This window comes from Rhinolophus sinicus, linkage group LG10, assembly GCF_036562045.2.
Source record: "Rhinolophus sinicus isolate RSC01 linkage group LG10, ASM3656204v1, whole genome shotgun sequence".
Taxonomy (NCBI): domain Eukaryota; kingdom Metazoa; phylum Chordata; class Mammalia; order Chiroptera; family Rhinolophidae; genus Rhinolophus; species Rhinolophus sinicus.
In genome coordinates this window covers 69601478-69618304 of record NC_133759.1, presented here as the reverse complement: position 1 = coordinate 69618304, position 16827 = coordinate 69601478, and the positions used below count along the sequence as shown (strand labels likewise).

At 56.7% G+C, this 16827-nt stretch overlaps 1 protein-coding gene across 9 annotated transcripts in view; it reads left to right on the top strand.

Moving 5' to 3' along the window:
- TBC1D9B (TBC1 domain family member 9B) overlaps positions 1–16643 on the top strand; it is a 38668-nt gene extending 22025 nt beyond the window's left edge. For 2 of the 9 annotated variants that reach the window (XM_019716945.2, XM_019716942.2), the window contains exons 8-22: positions 1894–2031; positions 2319–2469; positions 2997–3211; positions 4697–4814; positions 5584–5869; positions 7403–7532; positions 7673–7771; positions 8496–8564; positions 9496–9736; positions 10044–10109; positions 11349–11420; positions 11624–11674; positions 13122–13184; positions 13746–13852; positions 14877–16643. In XM_019716945.2, the coding sequence (XP_019572504.2) occupies positions 1894–2031; positions 2319–2469; positions 2997–3211; positions 4697–4814; positions 5584–5869; positions 7403–7532; positions 7673–7771; positions 8496–8564; positions 9496–9736; positions 10044–10109; positions 11349–11420; positions 11624–11674; positions 13122–13184; positions 13746–13852; positions 14877–15542 (2472 nt within the window). In that variant the 3' untranslated portion in view covers positions 15543–16643. Of the gene's footprint in view, positions 1–1893; positions 2032–2318; positions 2470–2996; positions 3212–4696; positions 4815–5583; positions 5870–7402; positions 7533–7672; positions 7772–8495; positions 8565–9495; positions 9737–10043; positions 10110–10930; positions 11421–11623; positions 11675–13121; positions 13185–13745; positions 13853–14876 lie in introns of all 9 variants that reach the window. The other 7 variants (XM_074313337.1, XM_019716944.2, XR_012489745.1 and 4 more) reach the window with 6 other exon arrangements.
- Positions 16644–16827: the final 184 nt, after the last annotated feature.

Below are 16827 nucleotides of genomic sequence, written 5' to 3'. Positions count from 1 at the left end.
CAAGACACTGTACATACTGAGAGAGTAGAGTTTGATGAGTTTAACAGGTATTCCCTGGGAAACCATCACAATCACGGAGAGGGTGGAGTGCTGCCCTGCCACTGGGGGAGGGCAGCAGGCAGGCACCAGCCCTGGAGCTCGCCCAGGGAGCTTACTGGTCCATGAAGCCGAGAAGTCCATGCAGTAGCCCCCTGTCGTCAGAGCCAACCTCTGCCCACTGGACGTGGCTTCCTGCCTGCAGAGTGTCTTCCCTAGGCCCTGTGTGGTGCCAGGATGGCAGAAGCCCCTGCATCCTCCTTGGCTCATCCTGACATTTCCTATAGTCACCGCTGCATTTCCTTGGTGGCTACTGTGTGACACAGTATCCCCAGCCGCAGGAGATGCTAATTAATTAGCTCGGGGCCATCACGCAGGGCCTCAGCAGAACCCACAAAGCATGGGCCAAGAGTGGAGAGAGACATGCCCCCACATGAAAATGGGGAACTGCTGCTGGCAGAAGGGGAAGTAGATCCCGGGAGCCAATGACCAGTGTCCACCCAAGAGCAGTGTTGTTCCTACCTGTGGGTGCTCAGAGAGAGAGCTGAGGGGAGAACCAGAGTGGGCACCGGCTCTAGACCCCCCAGCCCCCAGGCCAGGGAACAAGCTCTGTGCACAGGCTGTTGCCCACGATGGCGAGCTCACCTAAAAGTCAGGTGCCTGCAGGCAGAACACAGTGTGACGAGCAGGGGGCAGGTGACAGGTGTCACCCACACTGCCTGAAGGGGGCTCAGATGCCAGTGCTTCCCTAAGGAGATGGGGGTCAGACCAGGAACTTACCTATTTGCCCTGCTGGCAGGGTGAGGGCCAGAGGGAGGGGGTCCAGAAAACCAGGGGAGAATCCTGAAGGCCAGGGCTTCCTTACAGATACAGACCTTTGTCCCTGATGCCCCACTTTCCTTCTGCCAGCCCAATGTTGCTCCCCAGCACATTCCCAGAACCACCACAGGGTCCATTTCTCCTGCCCTCAGCCACCTGTCTGTGCAGCAAGAGAGCAGATTCCCAGGCTCCCCTGATGCAGGTTAGCCCCTGGGGGGAGGTACCTGCAGCAGAGGTGGCCCACAGGTGGGGACCCCTCCCTACACCCGATTCCAGGGCTGTGTCTTTATCTTCGCCTCCGAAGCCCCAACAGCCTGGTTGGAAGCCCAGCAAACGTTGAGAACCTGGTCTAAAGCTGGCACAAATGTTCAAATTAGAGAGGCGCATGTGCCAGCCAGCAGAAGTGGCACCTTGGGAGCCCACAGAGGGCCTGGGAGAGAGAAGGCCAGCCCTCCCTCAGCACCCACAGGAGGGGCTGCCAACACAGTTAGGACACTGTCGTCTGAAAAGGGTGGGGCCAGGTGTCGGTCTTGGGCCTGTACTAGGTGACCAGGGAGGTCCCTGGCATCTGCTGCATTTTCTCTGTGCAGCTCAGTGCTCGGGCTCCATGGGGTCCCCAGCATTCTTTCCCAACAGTCCCAACCTGAGCCAACCACTGTGTCCAGTGCCCAGGGACCATCAGGACGATGCCATCAGCCGCTGTCCCTACAGGGTCAGCCTGGTTGCACTCCAGAGGCTGGAGCAGAGGTAGTGTCCCTGGGAGCCACGGCCAGGACGTGGGGACACATGAGCTGGCTTCTCAGGGTGTCCTCTTCTGACCTCACTGAGAGCCTGACCGGATGGGCCCCAGAACCGGTCCCATGGCAGGCTGGCCAATGTGGGGGCACCTAGTGAAGTGGGACAGTGTACATGTCTGGCTGGCCAGTGAGGCCTCCTGTCGGCCAGACCCGGGGCCCACCCCGACCCTCCTGTGGCAGTGACTGAGTGCACATGGGACGCCTGGGCTCAGTGTTGTCTCTCCTGTGTTGTCCTTTCCAGGCCTTGCCAGCTCCTCAGGAGGCGTTGGGGCAGCCCGCCAGCCCAACCTCCCACCAGCAGGGGGCGCCCACCGCTTCCCAGGGCCTGCTCAAACTCTTCCAGGGAAACATGCCCATGGAGGACCTGGGGGCCAAGGGGGTAAGCCCGGGGCGTGGCTCCAGCGCAGAGGGGACCATTGCAGGCCTGGGAGGCCTGCCAGCCTGTGACTGTGCCTTCACGCCGCCCCGGGCTGGGGCCGATCCTGGGCAGTGCCATCCCCACGGGCCCCAGGCCTCTGCAGGGAGGCCCATGTGCCTGCCTCCAGACGGTGGTGCTTGCTCAGCCCAGCGGGGGCTGAGCCCTTGGAAGTCGGAGCCACTGGGTGGGGGAGGTGGGGCAGGTGATCCCGGCACCCACAGGCCCTGTTTGCCCCTCCCCCTCCGCAGGCCAAGGAGAAGATGAAGGAGGAGTTGTGGCACATCCACTTCTTTGAGTATGGGCGTGGCGTGTGCATGTACCGCACTGCCAGGACGCGGGCGCTGGTGCTGAAGGGCATCCCTGAGAGCCTCCGCGGGGAGCTGTGGCTCCTCTTCTCCGGTGAGCTGCCCGGCCTCAGCCTCCATGGCCCCCGACCTTCGTGGGGGAGCTCTGCTGACCCCTGGCCTGCCTCCCGAGTCTGCCAGGCAGGAACTGCCAGCCCTTTACAGGGCGGAAATGGGGCTCTCCACTGTGAGGGGGCTCGTGCAGCCCACGCCAGGAGGGCGTCCTGGGGAGCAGACACCAACGGGGGTGGGAAGGTACTGTCGCCAGGGTGGCTCCTTTCCACCCCCAATGGGAGGGGAGCAGCACCCCTGAGGCCCCCTTTCCTCAGGACAGACTCTTGACAACATTCACACCCTTGGCCACGTGGACGGTGTCAGGAGGAGGGCACATCAGCCACGGGAACTTGGGTGGGGTGACCCCTCCAAGAAGCAGTCAGGAGGGAGCCTTTGCCTCACACCTCGTAACTCACCCCAAAGTTTCACTTCTCTGTGGTATATCGATGCCTCCAACCTGCCCTGTCATTGCCCCGAAGTCCCAGGATGGGCAGAGGAGAGAGGCAGCTGCCAGCTCTGTCTCCACAGGGGCCTGGAATGAGATGGTGAGTCACCCTGGCTACTACGCTGAGCTGGTGGAGAAATCCATGGGGAAGTACAGCCTGGCTACAGAGGAGATCGAGCGAGACCTCCACCGCTCCATGCCCGAGCACCCCGCCTTCCAGAATGAGCTGGGGATCGCTGCCCTCCGGCGGGTGCTGACTGCATATGCCTTCCGAAACCCCACCATCGGCTACTGCCAGGTAAGGGGACTTAGTGGGGGCCCAGAGACAGCATCACCCACCAGAGGCTCACAGGAGCAGATCCCCACAACCCTGGGCCTGAGTGATGGCCTCACACCTTCAACTGTACCCTGTTCCCCCCAGGAAAAGCTTGACCACGCAAAAAAATGTAGTTGAAAATATGAATTGCTCACCTCATCCCCATGCTATATATTAAGTTGTCTTCTGTGTGCTTCTGGTCTGGGTCCTGGAGGCATTTCATTATTTAGTGTGTGTGATAAAATACACATAACGTAAAATTGAACCATCTTCACCATTTGTTAACGAGTGTACAGCTCAATGGCATTAAGTACATGTTTATGCAGCCGTCACCTCCATCCAGCTCCAGAACTCTTCCGTCTTGTAAAACTGACACTCTGTCCCCATTAAACAACCTTCCTAGTTACCCCTGGGAACCTCCATTCTACTTTCTGTCTCTGTGATTGACAGCTCCAAGAGCCTCATATAAGAGGAGTCATACATTATCTGTCCTTTTGTGACTGGCTTATTTCACTTAGCATAATGTCCTCAAGACTCATCTGTGTTGTACGTGTGTCTGAATCTCCTTCCTTTTAAGGCTGAATGATATTCCACTGCATGAATGGACCACACTTTGTGTATCCATTCATCCATCGATGGACACTGGGTGGTGTCCACCTTTTGGCTGTTGTGAATATGCTGCTATGAACCTGGGTGCACAGTGTCTGTTCCAGTCCCTGCTTTCAGTTCTTTTGTGTCTATACCTAGAAGTAGAGTTGCTGATCATGTGGTAGCTCCGTTTTTAATTTTCACATTCCCACCAGTACTGCACGAGAGTTCCAGTTTCTCCACATCATCACCAATACTAGTTATTTTCTGGTTTTGATAGCAGCCATTCTATTGGTGTGAGGTGTCATCTCATTGGAGTTCTGATACGCATTTCTGGTGGCATTTGATTGTAAATCCAGTAGGTGTTTTCCTGGCCATGTCACATGGCTTTCTGTTTCCTGTAGACTGCGTCTGGATTTCAGAAACGCAGGCCACCTCCCCAGAAACCACTTTCTGTAGGGCCATATTCTGCATGACATCTTAAAGCCAGTGTGCTGGCTTTAAACCATTTTTAAGATAATTTGTCACCACTGAAGTGCTGTTCGGGGTACCAGTCTCTCCAGAGCCTCCCTGTAGCTGAGTGGCCTTCGCACACAGCTCACTCACACATCTGCCTGTACCCATGTCACACCTCCGACCCCAGAAGAAGTGCCATGTCTCATGTCCGCCTTCTCGGTTTCTCAAGGACCCGCTGGCCCATTTTGAGGGACTTGACTGACCGTTTTTGTCCAATTGATTTCCTACAAACTGCTTTTTGGCAAATTGCACCAAGCCGGGTGGGATGGTTTGTTGTCGTCAGACATGGTTGTAGAGTAAAACCCTTTGGCGGGGTGGGGGACAGCTTTCCTGGGAGCCTCCCCGTGCCATCTCTGCCCACAGGCCATGAACATCGTGACGTCAGTGCTCCTGCTCTATGGCAGCGAGGAAGAGGCCTTTTGGCTGCTGGTGGCCCTGTGCGAGCGCATGCTGCCCGACTACTACAACAACAGGGTGGTAGGTGAGTGTTCACTGCCCGCCAGCAGCCCCACACGGAGCCCTCAGGCCTCAGCCCCACCCCTGCGCACTGCAGAGTGACACCCATATGCGCCCAGTCGTCCCCCCAGACCTCCTGCCGATTCCCTACGAGTGGCTGGCAGGGAAACCACACATTCAGTGGTTTTTAAAAGTCGGGTTGAGGCCTAAATTCCCCAGCTAACTCTTCATAAGCTTTTTTATCGTGGAAAATTTCTATCCTCGCTAGAGCGTGTAGCACACCATGTACCTACACCCAGCCCCACCTCTCGTGAACTCTTGTGGAAAAACCTGGGTAACGCCACGGGAGTGCACTTGCTGGTGTATTTCACTACATAAGTAATTGTGTCTGTTCTTCCAAGATGTCCTTCCTCCACTGTTTGCTTTTGTGGGTCTCCACTCTTGGGATCCTTTAGAATCACATTTGTTCATCAGTTTCAGGGCAGGACACACGGAAGCCACCGAGGCCACTGTTAACTTCTGACACTCGTAGGGAAAAACTCGTGTTTCCCCAAAAGAAAATCTAGCATAGTGGAAGAAATTGTTCTTTTCACACAGTGGTGTGGAAGCTGTAGAAAGAAAACTTGGAGGGTTTCTTCTAGTTTTCTCTGCCCGCCCACCTGCCTTGAGCCCCCACTATATGCAGCACTGGCCGGGGACCTGGGGCCTTCCGGCGCTTCAGGAGTTAGGGCCCCACATGAGGGCCGCCGAGCCCAGGCTGGGCTCACTACCACACACTCCCTGTGCTCTCCTAGGGGCCCTAGTGGATCAGGGCATCTTCGAAGAGCTCACGAGAGACTTCCTGCCCCAGCTGTCTGAGAAGATGCAGGACCTGGGGGTGATCGCCAGCATCTCGCTTTCCTGGTTCCTCACCCTCTTCCTCAGTGTCATGCCCTTCGAGAGTGCCGTGGTCATTGTGGACTGCTTCTTCTACGAGGGCATCAAGGTGGTCTTGCAGGTGGCCCTGGCCATCCTGGATGCCAACATGGAGCAGCTGCTGAGCTGCAGCGACGAGGGCGAGGCCATGACCGTCCTGGGCAGGTGACCAAGGCAGCCTCCCTTCTGCTGGACAGCCAGCCAGCAGAGCCCTGGGTGCTCCTCGGTCAGCATTCAGTGACCATGTCCACCAAATGCCCAGCCAGGGCTGAGCCAGTGGCACCCCAGGGGGCAGGGTAGAGCCTCTGTCAGGTTGGAGACAGACGGCACTGGCGTATTGATCCCCACGGGGAAATGAAACGGGCCACAGGCCCAAACATGCTGGGCTGGAGGGCCTGTGGGCGAGGGCTCCAGAAGAGCAGGGCCTCCCATGTGCCTTTCTGAGCCCAGCAGCATCGCTGCCTCCTGTCATCCAGACTGAGGCCCGGGCTGGACCTGCTCTGACCACTGAGGGAGCTGATACTCAGCTGCTCACGCGTAAGGCCCAGGGTCATCCTGGCATTCTCCAGCTCTCAGTCCCCACGTCCTGTCCTTGTAGACACTCTCAGCGATCCAGCCTCCTCCCTCCAGGCCCATGACACCCCTGCCCTGGGCCCTGTTCTGCTTCATTATGGTTCTCCCTGCTCCCATCTCACCCACCAGCATCCCACAGGGCTCTTTCTGATCAGAATCTGACCCTGTTTCTCCTCCGGGACATGAGGCCTCCCTGTGCCATGGTGCTTCTCTGTACAGAGGAACTGAGCTCCCCAGCCTGGCCTTCATGCCCTTATATCCAGGGCCCTCTTGGCTCCTTCTTGCCCAGTCACTGAGCCTGTGCAGTCATGCCGGCCCACATGCCCAGCCTGGAACTCTCCCAGCCTCCTGGAACAGCCTGGAACACTGCCACTTGCCTGCTGAGCCAGTCCCAGTCCTGTTCTGGCAGGGCTGTCGCCACCCTGCCCTGGGCTGGACCAGCTCTGTCCGCAGTGCTATCAGGACACCTAGCCACTGGCCTGCCTTCGACTGCTTCTCATGCCCATCTCCCTCAGCAGATACATCAGGCCCTCCTCGGGAACAGGGGCCTGTGGGTTTGGGGGACCAGCCACCCTCCCACCTGAACATCAGGCCCACCCCAGAGAGCCTGGGAGGGCATGTGGTCCTGGCTGGCCCAAGTCAGGCCCTGTCCTGAGGCTGTGTCCCTGGGGAGGCAGGTCCCTGTGGACACCCCACAATAGAGCTCCTCTTATACATTTCTCCTGGGACACTCCTTTGGTCCCTGATTCTTCCTGGCCAAGGCGGGGGCTCCCCCACGGCCCCAGAGACCGCCAGAGGGGGCAGCACATCCCTCCAACTGGGACAGAGCTTTCTCCTGGTATGGTAAGGGTCCACCCATGGGATTCCCGAAGGTAGGGATCCCTGCTTCCTCAGGTAGGGATCATGCCTGGCGGGGGTGAGGCCTTCTCTCGGCTGCCTCCAGGGAGGCTCCTCCATTTGCCAGGGCTCACCTCCCACCTGCCTCAGGGAGGATGCCCAGCCCACAGCAGCTCCCTCGTTAATTGGGAGGCTATGCAAATTAGGTCCCTCCATACCACTTAGCTGTGGCTAAGAAGGCCCTGTCGCCTGTGGGTGGTCTAGACTTCTGCCCTTTAATCCTTACAGATACCTGGATAATGTGGTCAATAAGCAGAGTGTTTCTCCGCCTATCCCACACCTCCACGCCCTGCTGACCAGTGGAGATGACCCTCCTGCAGAGGTGGACATCTTTGATCTCCTGAAAATGTCATATGAGGTCAGCACTCACCAGGGCTGTTTGGCCAGGCCACTCCACCCGGGCCGTGTGGGTGTGGGTGTGGGTGCAGTGGCCATGGCAGTGGTGGCCCTCTGCTCTATGGTTCCGCCTTACCTCAACGAGTCACCTCTGGCTGGTAGAAATTCAGCAGCCTGAGGGCCTACGACATTGAACAGATGCGGTTTAAACAGAGGCTGAAAGTGATCCAGTCCTTGGAGGATACAGCCAAGAGGAGTGTGGTACGAGGGCCCCAGGTTGCCAGCGGGGCACAGGTGGGGTCGGGACCCGGGTGGGCTCTATCTTTAAACTTCCCCGCGGGGCCGGGCAGCTGCAGGGATCTCTAATGTGGGCTGGCATCATGTGTAGGGACTATTTGGGGCAATGGGGTGGAGAGGTCTGGGTCACTTTTCTGCTTCTGGGTTGGTCACTGGGAAGATCCTCTGAAGCCCAGTGCTTACAGGCCAAATGTGAGCTCACTGCATTGAGCCCTCCGGCCTGGCTTTGCCCCATCCCTGGGGACTGACACTCAGCCACCCTCTACCCACCCAACCCACCTCTATCTGCCACAAGCCTTTGTCTACCCTTCTCTGAAGGGAGAATTTACTGAGAAGTTCTAGAACACCTTCCAAAGAGCCAGTACAGGGTCTTTCCAGGGACCCAGACAGACAGCAGCTGCTAGATGCCTGCCCCTCACCCTATGTCCCTAACTGGAAATTCAGAACAGAAAGTCCCTGCAGTGCCTACCAGGAGGGAGTGTGAACTGAGTGGCAGATGGGTGACGAGGGGGAAGCCGGTGGAGCACACCCCCTTCCCTGAATGCATGTTCTGGGCCAGCTGGCCACACCAAGAGGGCGGCTCATGTTTTTGCCCTCATCCACATGGGGATTCTCTTAAGAGCGTCTTGCTTTTACTGTGGCAGGCACTTAAAAATCCGTCACTACATCCATTTCTCTTTCCTTCTAGGTCCGAGCTATACCCGGGGACATTGGTTTCTCAATTGAAGAGCTGGAGGATCTTTACATGGTGTTCAAGGTGACAGCCATGTGCAAGGGCAGCACCAGTACCCCACCCAAGTCCCCTGAGTGCATCCTCAGTACAGCAGCCTCCTGCCAGGAGACAAATAGATTTAAAGACGCCCTCAGGTGCAGCTACCACAAACCTCATGTGGTAGAATTTAATCCTTGGAATTTAGGCAGGACGCTTTTTTAAGTGTCAGAAAATCCACTCAAGTCAGCTTACACAGAAGAGGGAATGCAGTGGGTCATGTAACTAAAAAGTCTAGGAATGTACAGCTTCAGGCATGGCTGGATCTGGGTGCTCAAAAATGCTGTCAACCTCCCTTTCCTCAGATGTCCTCTGGACTGCTTTTCCCATTGAATGGCAGGACTGTCGTCAGCAGCTCCACGTCATCCTGTCCTCACAGTAACCTCAGTGAAAAGGAGAATTTTTCCAAGTGGTTTTAGCAAAAAGCCTGGAGTTAATCTCTGGACTGACTCAAGTTAGGTGCTATCACAAAGGAGAGTGTTTGCTGCTGGGCCATATTGCTTGAGGGTGGGACACGAGGGGTTTCCCAAGAAAATTTCAGGTGCTGTGACAGAAGGGGGCTGAAGACGGCACAAACAGCCAAGTGCACACCAACTTTCTGCTCTGGTCAGTTCCCAGCTTCCCGCCCACCCCACCCCCAGCTGCCTCTGGTTCAGCCCCTGAGGTGGCCACCGCCGTGTTGTGGCCTTAGAGCCAGAAGAGTTGAGGCAGCGCTTCCCGTGCCCCCACGACCTGCTGTGGTCCAGCCCAGCCCAGCTTCCTCCCAGCTTCCACGTTTGAGTGAGGGCTGGTGACTGCAACGCAGGAGGTCTCTGCGTGAGAGGCTGTGGCTGGCTCAGCCACCGACCCAGGCCTCTGCAGCCTTGGGTGCAGGAGCAGGGTAGGCACACCGCCCTCTCACCAGGCTGTGCCCCTGCAGGCCAAGCACCTGACAAGTCAGTATTGGGGCAGTGGCCGGCCCAGTGCTGTGCGGCGGGACCCCAGCCTGCCCTACCTGGAGCAGTACCGCATCGACGCCAGCCAGTTCCAGGAGCTCTTCACCCGCCTGGCGCCCTGGGCCTGCGGCGCCCACACACCCGTGCTGGCAGGCCGCATGTTCCGGCTCCTGGACCGAAACAAGGACTCACTGATCACCTTCAAGGAGTTTGTGACAGGGATGAGTGAGTGGCTTTGGGGCCGACCGGTGCCCGGGACCCCTGAGAAGGGTAGGGCCACTTTCCACTGGAGACCTGTGGGGCTCCAGTGCAGTCCCTACCCCCTCAGCCTGGGGCTGCCCACAGCCGAGCTGCGGGCCCCAGAGAAGGGCCAGCTCAGGAGAGCAGGGGGCCTGGACCTCTCCCTGAGGGAGCCAGGCTGCAGGGAGGGGCCCACAAGAACCCGCTGGAAGGGGAGGTGTGTGAGTGAGGGCCAGCTGTGGCGTTTGGAGCCCTCTTGCCAGTGTGCCTCCTCTCCGGCCTTCCTCCACAGGCGGGATGTACCATGGGGACCTGACAGACAAGCTCAAGGTGCTCTACAAGCTGCACCTGCCCCCAGGTGAGAGCCTCCCCTCCCATTCCCTGGTGAGGGGTACTCACCTGCCCAGAGGTGGGGCTGCAGCATCCAAGGCACAGGCCTCGGGGGGGCCAAGCATAGTGGGGTCTCCCCTGTCCTATGCATTAGGTCTGAAGCCAGCCCATCTTGTTCTGATGGCAGGGCCATGACTTGTAACCTGGGAGGGGACATGCAGGAGTGACTCAGGGAGGACTTCACCCAGGGGCTAGGGTCCCAGGGAGCTTGGGGGGATCAGAGTGGAGATTGAAGTTCGAAACGGAGACCACTTGCATTCATTCACCTGTCCTAAGTTTCTCAGGTGTTCCTGTGTATCCCTGGAGGGTCTGCCCGGGGTACCACCAAGGCCCTCAAAGTGACCTGGGGAGCCCTGTCTTGTGGCCATGAGCAGGGACTGCTCCCCTGTAGCTCCTCTAAGCAGTGCCCCAGCCTCCTGATCAGGCAGCTGGTCTGAAGGCAGGCCAGATAGAGTGGTTGTTATGTTCCCGCTATGAGGGCCAAGCTGACCTAACTCTGCAAGGGTGGCCGCCAGGAGAGTTCTCTAAGGCGGGGTTAACGCGGTTTTCAGAGGAGAGATCTGTGAGGGGCAGGTGCAAATTCCAGCCTCAGGCTTGCTGCTCTAGGGTAGAGCTGCCAGTCCTGCTCTCAGTCACACTGGTGTCAGCAGCGGCCTGGGAGTCAGCCTCGGGTTTTTTAGAATACTGCTACCACACTCATCCCTAGAGCCTTTCATTTCATTGGCCTGGGGCAGGGCCCAGACGGGTCTTTTTAAAGATTGTTCTGTGAAAGTCCTGCTCTTGACACAGGTGTTTCCCCTGTGGCTGATTTTTCCCTGTAATGCGACAAGGAACAGTGGCCCCAGGGACACCTGCAGGGAAGTTGGTACCAGCCACCAAAGACTGCTGAGGGAGAGGCCCGGGCTGTCAGAGCCCACTGGGCCTGGAGCCTGCAGATGAGGGCACCCGAGGCCACCCCAACCCTCCCAAGCCGCCTCGCCTCCCAGCTGCACTGACTGGATTCTTACCTGGGACACGTATTACGTCTTCAAACACAACATAAAGTCAAAGTAGCAACAACCAGAATCCGGCATTGCTGTTACCACACACCATTTCAGTGGGGCTGGGAGCGGTGGACCCTGCCGTGGGGGAGCCAGGACACAGGAGTATGGCCTTGGTGACAGTCACAGTTCCTCCTGCCCTCATCCTCTTTTCTCTCTGAGCACAGCCCTGAGCTCAGAGGAGGCCGAGTCCGCCCTGGAAGCGACCCACTATTTCACCGAGGACAGCTCCTCAGAAGGTGAGCGCAGCCTGTGAGGGCCTTGCGGGTGGCCTGCAGGTCTGGGTGGACTGGGCAACCCACCTGCTGGGGCGCTCGCGGGAAAGGGCAAGGGTGTTGCCTGTCTGCAGGTAGGTCCCTGGGCTGTTCTCACTTGTTCTTTTTCTCTGCTTTCCTGGACCTGGCCTCTCCCTCTGTCCTCTGCTCCTCCTCTGTTCTCCCAGCATCTCCTCTGGCCTCCGATCTGGATCTTTTCCTGCCCTGGGAGGCTCAAGGTCAGTCCCTGGGGGGCAAGGGCACCCTTCTACGCTGGGCTTCCTCTAGGCCTTGAGCTCTGTCTTCCTGATAGTCCCTTGCATGGCCAGGAGGCCTGCAAGCTCTTGGTCCCAGTGACACTTCCTGTGTGGCAGTCCCAAGGGGAACCCAAAGCCAAGCCGCTCCTGTGGACTGGGAGAGGGAAGGGGTGGCCTCTGTGCTTGTCACAGGGTCGTTGATGAGTACATGCAACATGGTGAGCCTGCACGGGCACCAGGGCGTCAGCCCCAGGGCCATGTTCATAGGAAAAAATACAAGTGCTGTCATTACAACAGTGTGAAACAGAAACACAGATGGCTGCAGGTGCAGGACAGTGGTGGGTGCTTTCCTTGGAAAATGTTTTTCATGTTCCACCCAACTTTTTCATTACAGAGAAACACGTTTGTTGAGTGCCTTATTAGAAGTCCTCCTTGGGCCACGTTAAAGCCCGTTGGAGCATCAGATCCAGGGCAATGGGGCATCCTGGGCCTGGGATGTGTAGTCTAGCTGCTGGTGTGTAATGCACTCACCAAACTGACCAGAACTCTGCCCTATAATTTCTCATGGGGGACAGTACACACCAAGGATAATACACCCAAAAGAGAAATGAAAAGCAGCGTGTATCAAGATACCCAAAGGAGTCCTGTTGACAATGTCAGAGGCTTACTTGAACTTGACCGTGAAATTTAAGGACCTTGATTTCAAGTGTACAAACTAAAGAAGTAGATGTACCTGCTATATTCGGAGCCCGGGCAAATCCAGGGTTCTTTAAGCTTGTTGCAGGCACTTCTGGAGAGACTAGGGACTCGGGACGCAGGGCCCTGTCCTCAGATCCCACATAGCCCCCAGGTAGCAGTCTCCATTCCACAGGGAGAAACCTGAGCCACCACACAGTAGTGAGAGCCATTCAGAGCTGGGAGGCTGCCATGAGCCAGAGGCCCCCACCCAGGGCCACATTACCTTGGCACAGGTCTGGGAGAGCGGGGCGGCGTGCCCCTCCCCAAGTTCATGGGCACCGTAGGAAGCACAGTGTGTGCCAACTCCAGCAAATATATCACCTTAAAAATACAGAGCCAAGCTGTATTTTAAAATGCGTCTTCAGCTTCTGTGGCAGTAAAGGTTGGATTGATGATTAGGAGCCCCTCAGTCTGACCTTTTTCAGCAGAGACTACAGAAATTAATTCTCAGACTGCTATTCCATAATGTGCGTCATCGTGCACTTAGACACTGTGTGGAGACAGTTCCTTTTAAAGACAGGAAGTGAAGGTCTGGGGTTCAGCATAACCAGGTAGAGAAAGAAGCGACCCGCTGTGGTGCTGGCGGGCCACCTGTCGGGCCCAGGTCTGCCTCTGCCAGAGAGCACAGGTGGATTGAGTCGTAACAGAAGAATGTTCTCTATGTTGTGTTTCTTTTTTTCTTATCATCCAGAAGCACTTCGGCAGGAAGAGCGAGAGGGAGCTGCAAATGAGAACATCCAAGAAAAAAGAGGAGGTGTGTATAGGCCAGTCTCCGCCGGTGCTGGTAGAGACCCTGGGGTCAGCGGGGTCTGGATGCCCGTCACTGTGGGAAAGCCCCCACCAGGGAGATGGCAAACCCAGCCTGACATAGTGGCTCTCCCTGTGGAAAGGGCGATGCCCTGAGGCGCATGCCTGGCCCATCAGCTGCCAGGGGTGGCCCCGCTGTCGTCAGCCCCATGCCTGAATCTTCTTGTGTCTGTGAACACCCCTGCCTGTCGCCACCTCCCTCTGGGTACCCAGCCAGCCTCTCCTACTCATGCTGTCCTCTCTCAAGCTTCCACGTGATTCCGTCACCATCTTGGGGAAAACAGGTTGACTCATCTTCATCCGCTTAGGTCAAACCTACTTTAGCATAACCCACAGGAGACCTGTGGGTGTTCTGGGGTGTTCTTCTCAAGTGCCAGGACGTTTTAGAAAACGGCCCAGGTAACTCCATGCCAGACAGCATCCGAATCACTCATTCCCTGCTACCAGCCCCAAGCCCTCTTCCTCTCATTTGACAGATGGAGATTAATCTTTTTCTCCCAACTCACAGAGGAGAAGGGGAACAGCCCTCCTGAATGTCGGCACTACCTTCAAATGTGGGCCAAGGAGAAAGAGGTTCAGAAGGAGACCATTAAGGACCTTCCCAAGATGAACCAGGTAAGCCCACCCAGAGCCTGCAACAGACACTGGTGGGAATGCTGGCCCGACGGGGGCCACCGACCTGGGACCCTCAGACGGTGGGAATTCTCCTGCCTACCTCCAGAGCCTGCAGATAGCAGTCAGATAGCAGTCAGGGACAATTCCAGAAAGATAGGAGGCCAGTTGCTTCAGGGCCTGGTTCATGTTGTCTCATGGTGACCACTTGCTCACATTTAATCAATATCGTGAACCAGAAAAGCGGATAAGCAGACACTGACACACCACCTTTTACAAGGAGAGGGCGTCATGGCGCTCCTGCTCCTGCCAGGCCCCCATTTGCTGGTCTCCAGGTCTGGCATCTTGGCAAGGTTGTCAAGGCCAGGACCACAGATGTCTAACCAAACGCATTTCTTGAGTTGCAGCCTGAGTACAGCCCTGCTGGGCCCAGGGGGCACCCTGCAGTCTGCGAACTCCCATCTGGGTTGAAGAGTGGGGCGCCCCATGAACCAGGGAATTTTCCCATGCTCTGGCCAGGAGGCCTGAATGTGTGATTTCAGGATCTGGAATCGGACCTCCCCAGGCTGCACTTGCCTTGTCACCACCCTCTAAAGAGCTTCGTCAAGGACAGAGTTGAAGCCACTTCCAATTAAAGATATAAAAAGTTCCAAAGATATAAAAGTGGTTCCAAAGCACAGTAAAGAAATTCTTATAGTCACTGGGTTTGAAGAGTCATGATAGAAATAGATCCATCTCTGCTAAAAGAATAGACATAGAGACAGGAAGAGATTCTAGATCGTTCTCTGTACTGGAAGAAAGGTAACTGGGAAAGCCCTTTTAAGGCTGTGTTACGTTGGTCATGTCACTTTCCCTCTCTGAGCCTGTGTCCCAATCTGTGAGATGGGCATGACTAATGAGACAGCACCCCACACCAGTTAGAAGAACCACTGTGGTTAGTCTGGTTGAGCCGAGGGCTCAACCCTCGGTTCAGGTCTGACCCACCTTTTACCATCTCCCTGCCCTTTTTCTGTTTTTCCCTTAAAAGGAGCAGTTCATTGAGCTGTGCAAGACGCTTTACAACATGTTCAGTGAAGACCCCAAGGAGCAGGATTTGTACCACGCCATCGCCACGGTGGCCAGCCTGCTGCTACGCATTGGCGAGGTGGGGAAGAGGTTCTTGGGGCAGCCGGGCAGGAAACTCCGGGACACTGCCCCGGGGGAGGACGAGCCACCAGCCCCCGGACCCCCTCAGGACCCAGCGCGAGAGATCCAGTCACCAGCCATGGGCGACCCCCAGGCCAGAGCTGGCGGAGACACTCAGCTTGGGAATGTGCCACAGGAGAGCCAGGTGGTGGGCCAAGGGGGCAGCGGCGAGGGCCAGGGCTCCCCCTCCCAGCGTCTGTCGGACGATGAAACCAAAGACGACATGTCCATGTCCTCCTACTCGGTGGTCAGCACGGGTTCCCTGCAGTGTGAGGACCTGGCCGATGACACGGTGCTGGTGGGTGGGGAGGCCCGCAGCGGGGGCACCGTGGACGCAGACTGGAGCATCTCCTTTGAGCAGATCCTGGCCTCTATCCTGACGGAGTCCGTGCTGGTAAATTTCTTTGAGGAGAGGGTGGACATTGGACTCAAGATCAAGGACCAAAGGAAAGTGGAGAGACAGTTCAGCACCTCCAGTGACTATGAGCAGTCTGGAGTTTCAGGCTGAAGACTGCCCAGCGGGGGCTGACCTGTCCTCCCTCCCTCCCTCCTGGTCTGCTTTCTCCTGAAGGAAACAGCCCTCCATTTTCCCCAGAAGCAGTGAGTTGTAAACGGACAGAAGGCTGAACAGCCATAGTTGGGGTCCAGGCAGAGGCTCCCCGCCCCCTCTCCTGACCCTGGGCCCACTGGCCCCTGCAGTGTCGGGAACCCTCCTGTCTGCCACCTGGCCAGGCCACACCACATCCCCCACCCACAGGCACTCTCCTGCAGCTGCCTGCTCAGGCTTTTCTGCCACTTGGCACCAGGTGAGGGGTCACCTCCTATTGGGCACCAGTGGTAGCTCTCCAGGAGACCCCACACCTCAGCTCTTGGCTGAGGGACACCGGGTGCCACACAGGTGTATTCTATGCTCTTTCAGCTCATCCTCCTCACCATTAACCTTAAAAGCACATCCCTTAGGTCCTAATATATGTCCTTGTATTCACCAGTCGGCTAAAAACCACACCGTGCTCAATGCCTTAATAAATCCCTGAAGGGAACTGAAAACCGTGCCGTGTCCAGAGCCTGAATGTGGCCCTCGACCACTGCCTGGGGCTCCCGGCTCCTCCCCTCAGGTACCTTCCAGAGGTCCCCACAGGAGTGGGGGTTCAAGGTCCCCGGGAGGATGGGGATACGGAAGGAAGGTGTTGATGCAGACTGGGCAGGGCCTGTGCTGACCTGTGACCAGGAGACCCGAGCTCCTCAGGTGGAAGCAGCCTGGGTCCAGGTGCAGGAGGGGAGTGCTGTTGGGTTCAGGAAGCAGCCTGTGGGGCACAGGCGCTGGGCTGAGCCATGAGGACCCTGTTGGTTTGCACCAGGAGCCTCTCTCTCTCTCTCTCTCTCTCTCTCTCTCTGTTGCACCAGGAGCCTCTCTCTCTCTCTCTCTCTCTCTCTCTCTCTCTCTCTCTCGACAGCTCTTGCTTCTACTAAAAGACATTTTGCTTTTGTTTTTTGGCTGTTGCTTTTTAAAAATTTAATAGCTTTATTGTGGCATAACTTACCATAGAATTTGCTTGTTTTACGTTGTAATTGAATGATTTTTTAGTAAATTTACAGAATTGTGCAACCATCACCAGAATGCAATTTTAGGATATTTTCATCACTCCAGAAAGACCCCTGATGCCCACATGCAACCAGCCCGTTCCCACCCCCAGCTCCGGGCCACCATAAATCTACTTGCTGTCTCTATGGATTTTATGGCTGGTTTTAAAAATAATATGATTTTACCTTGTTCACAACTTCTGGGTCACAGT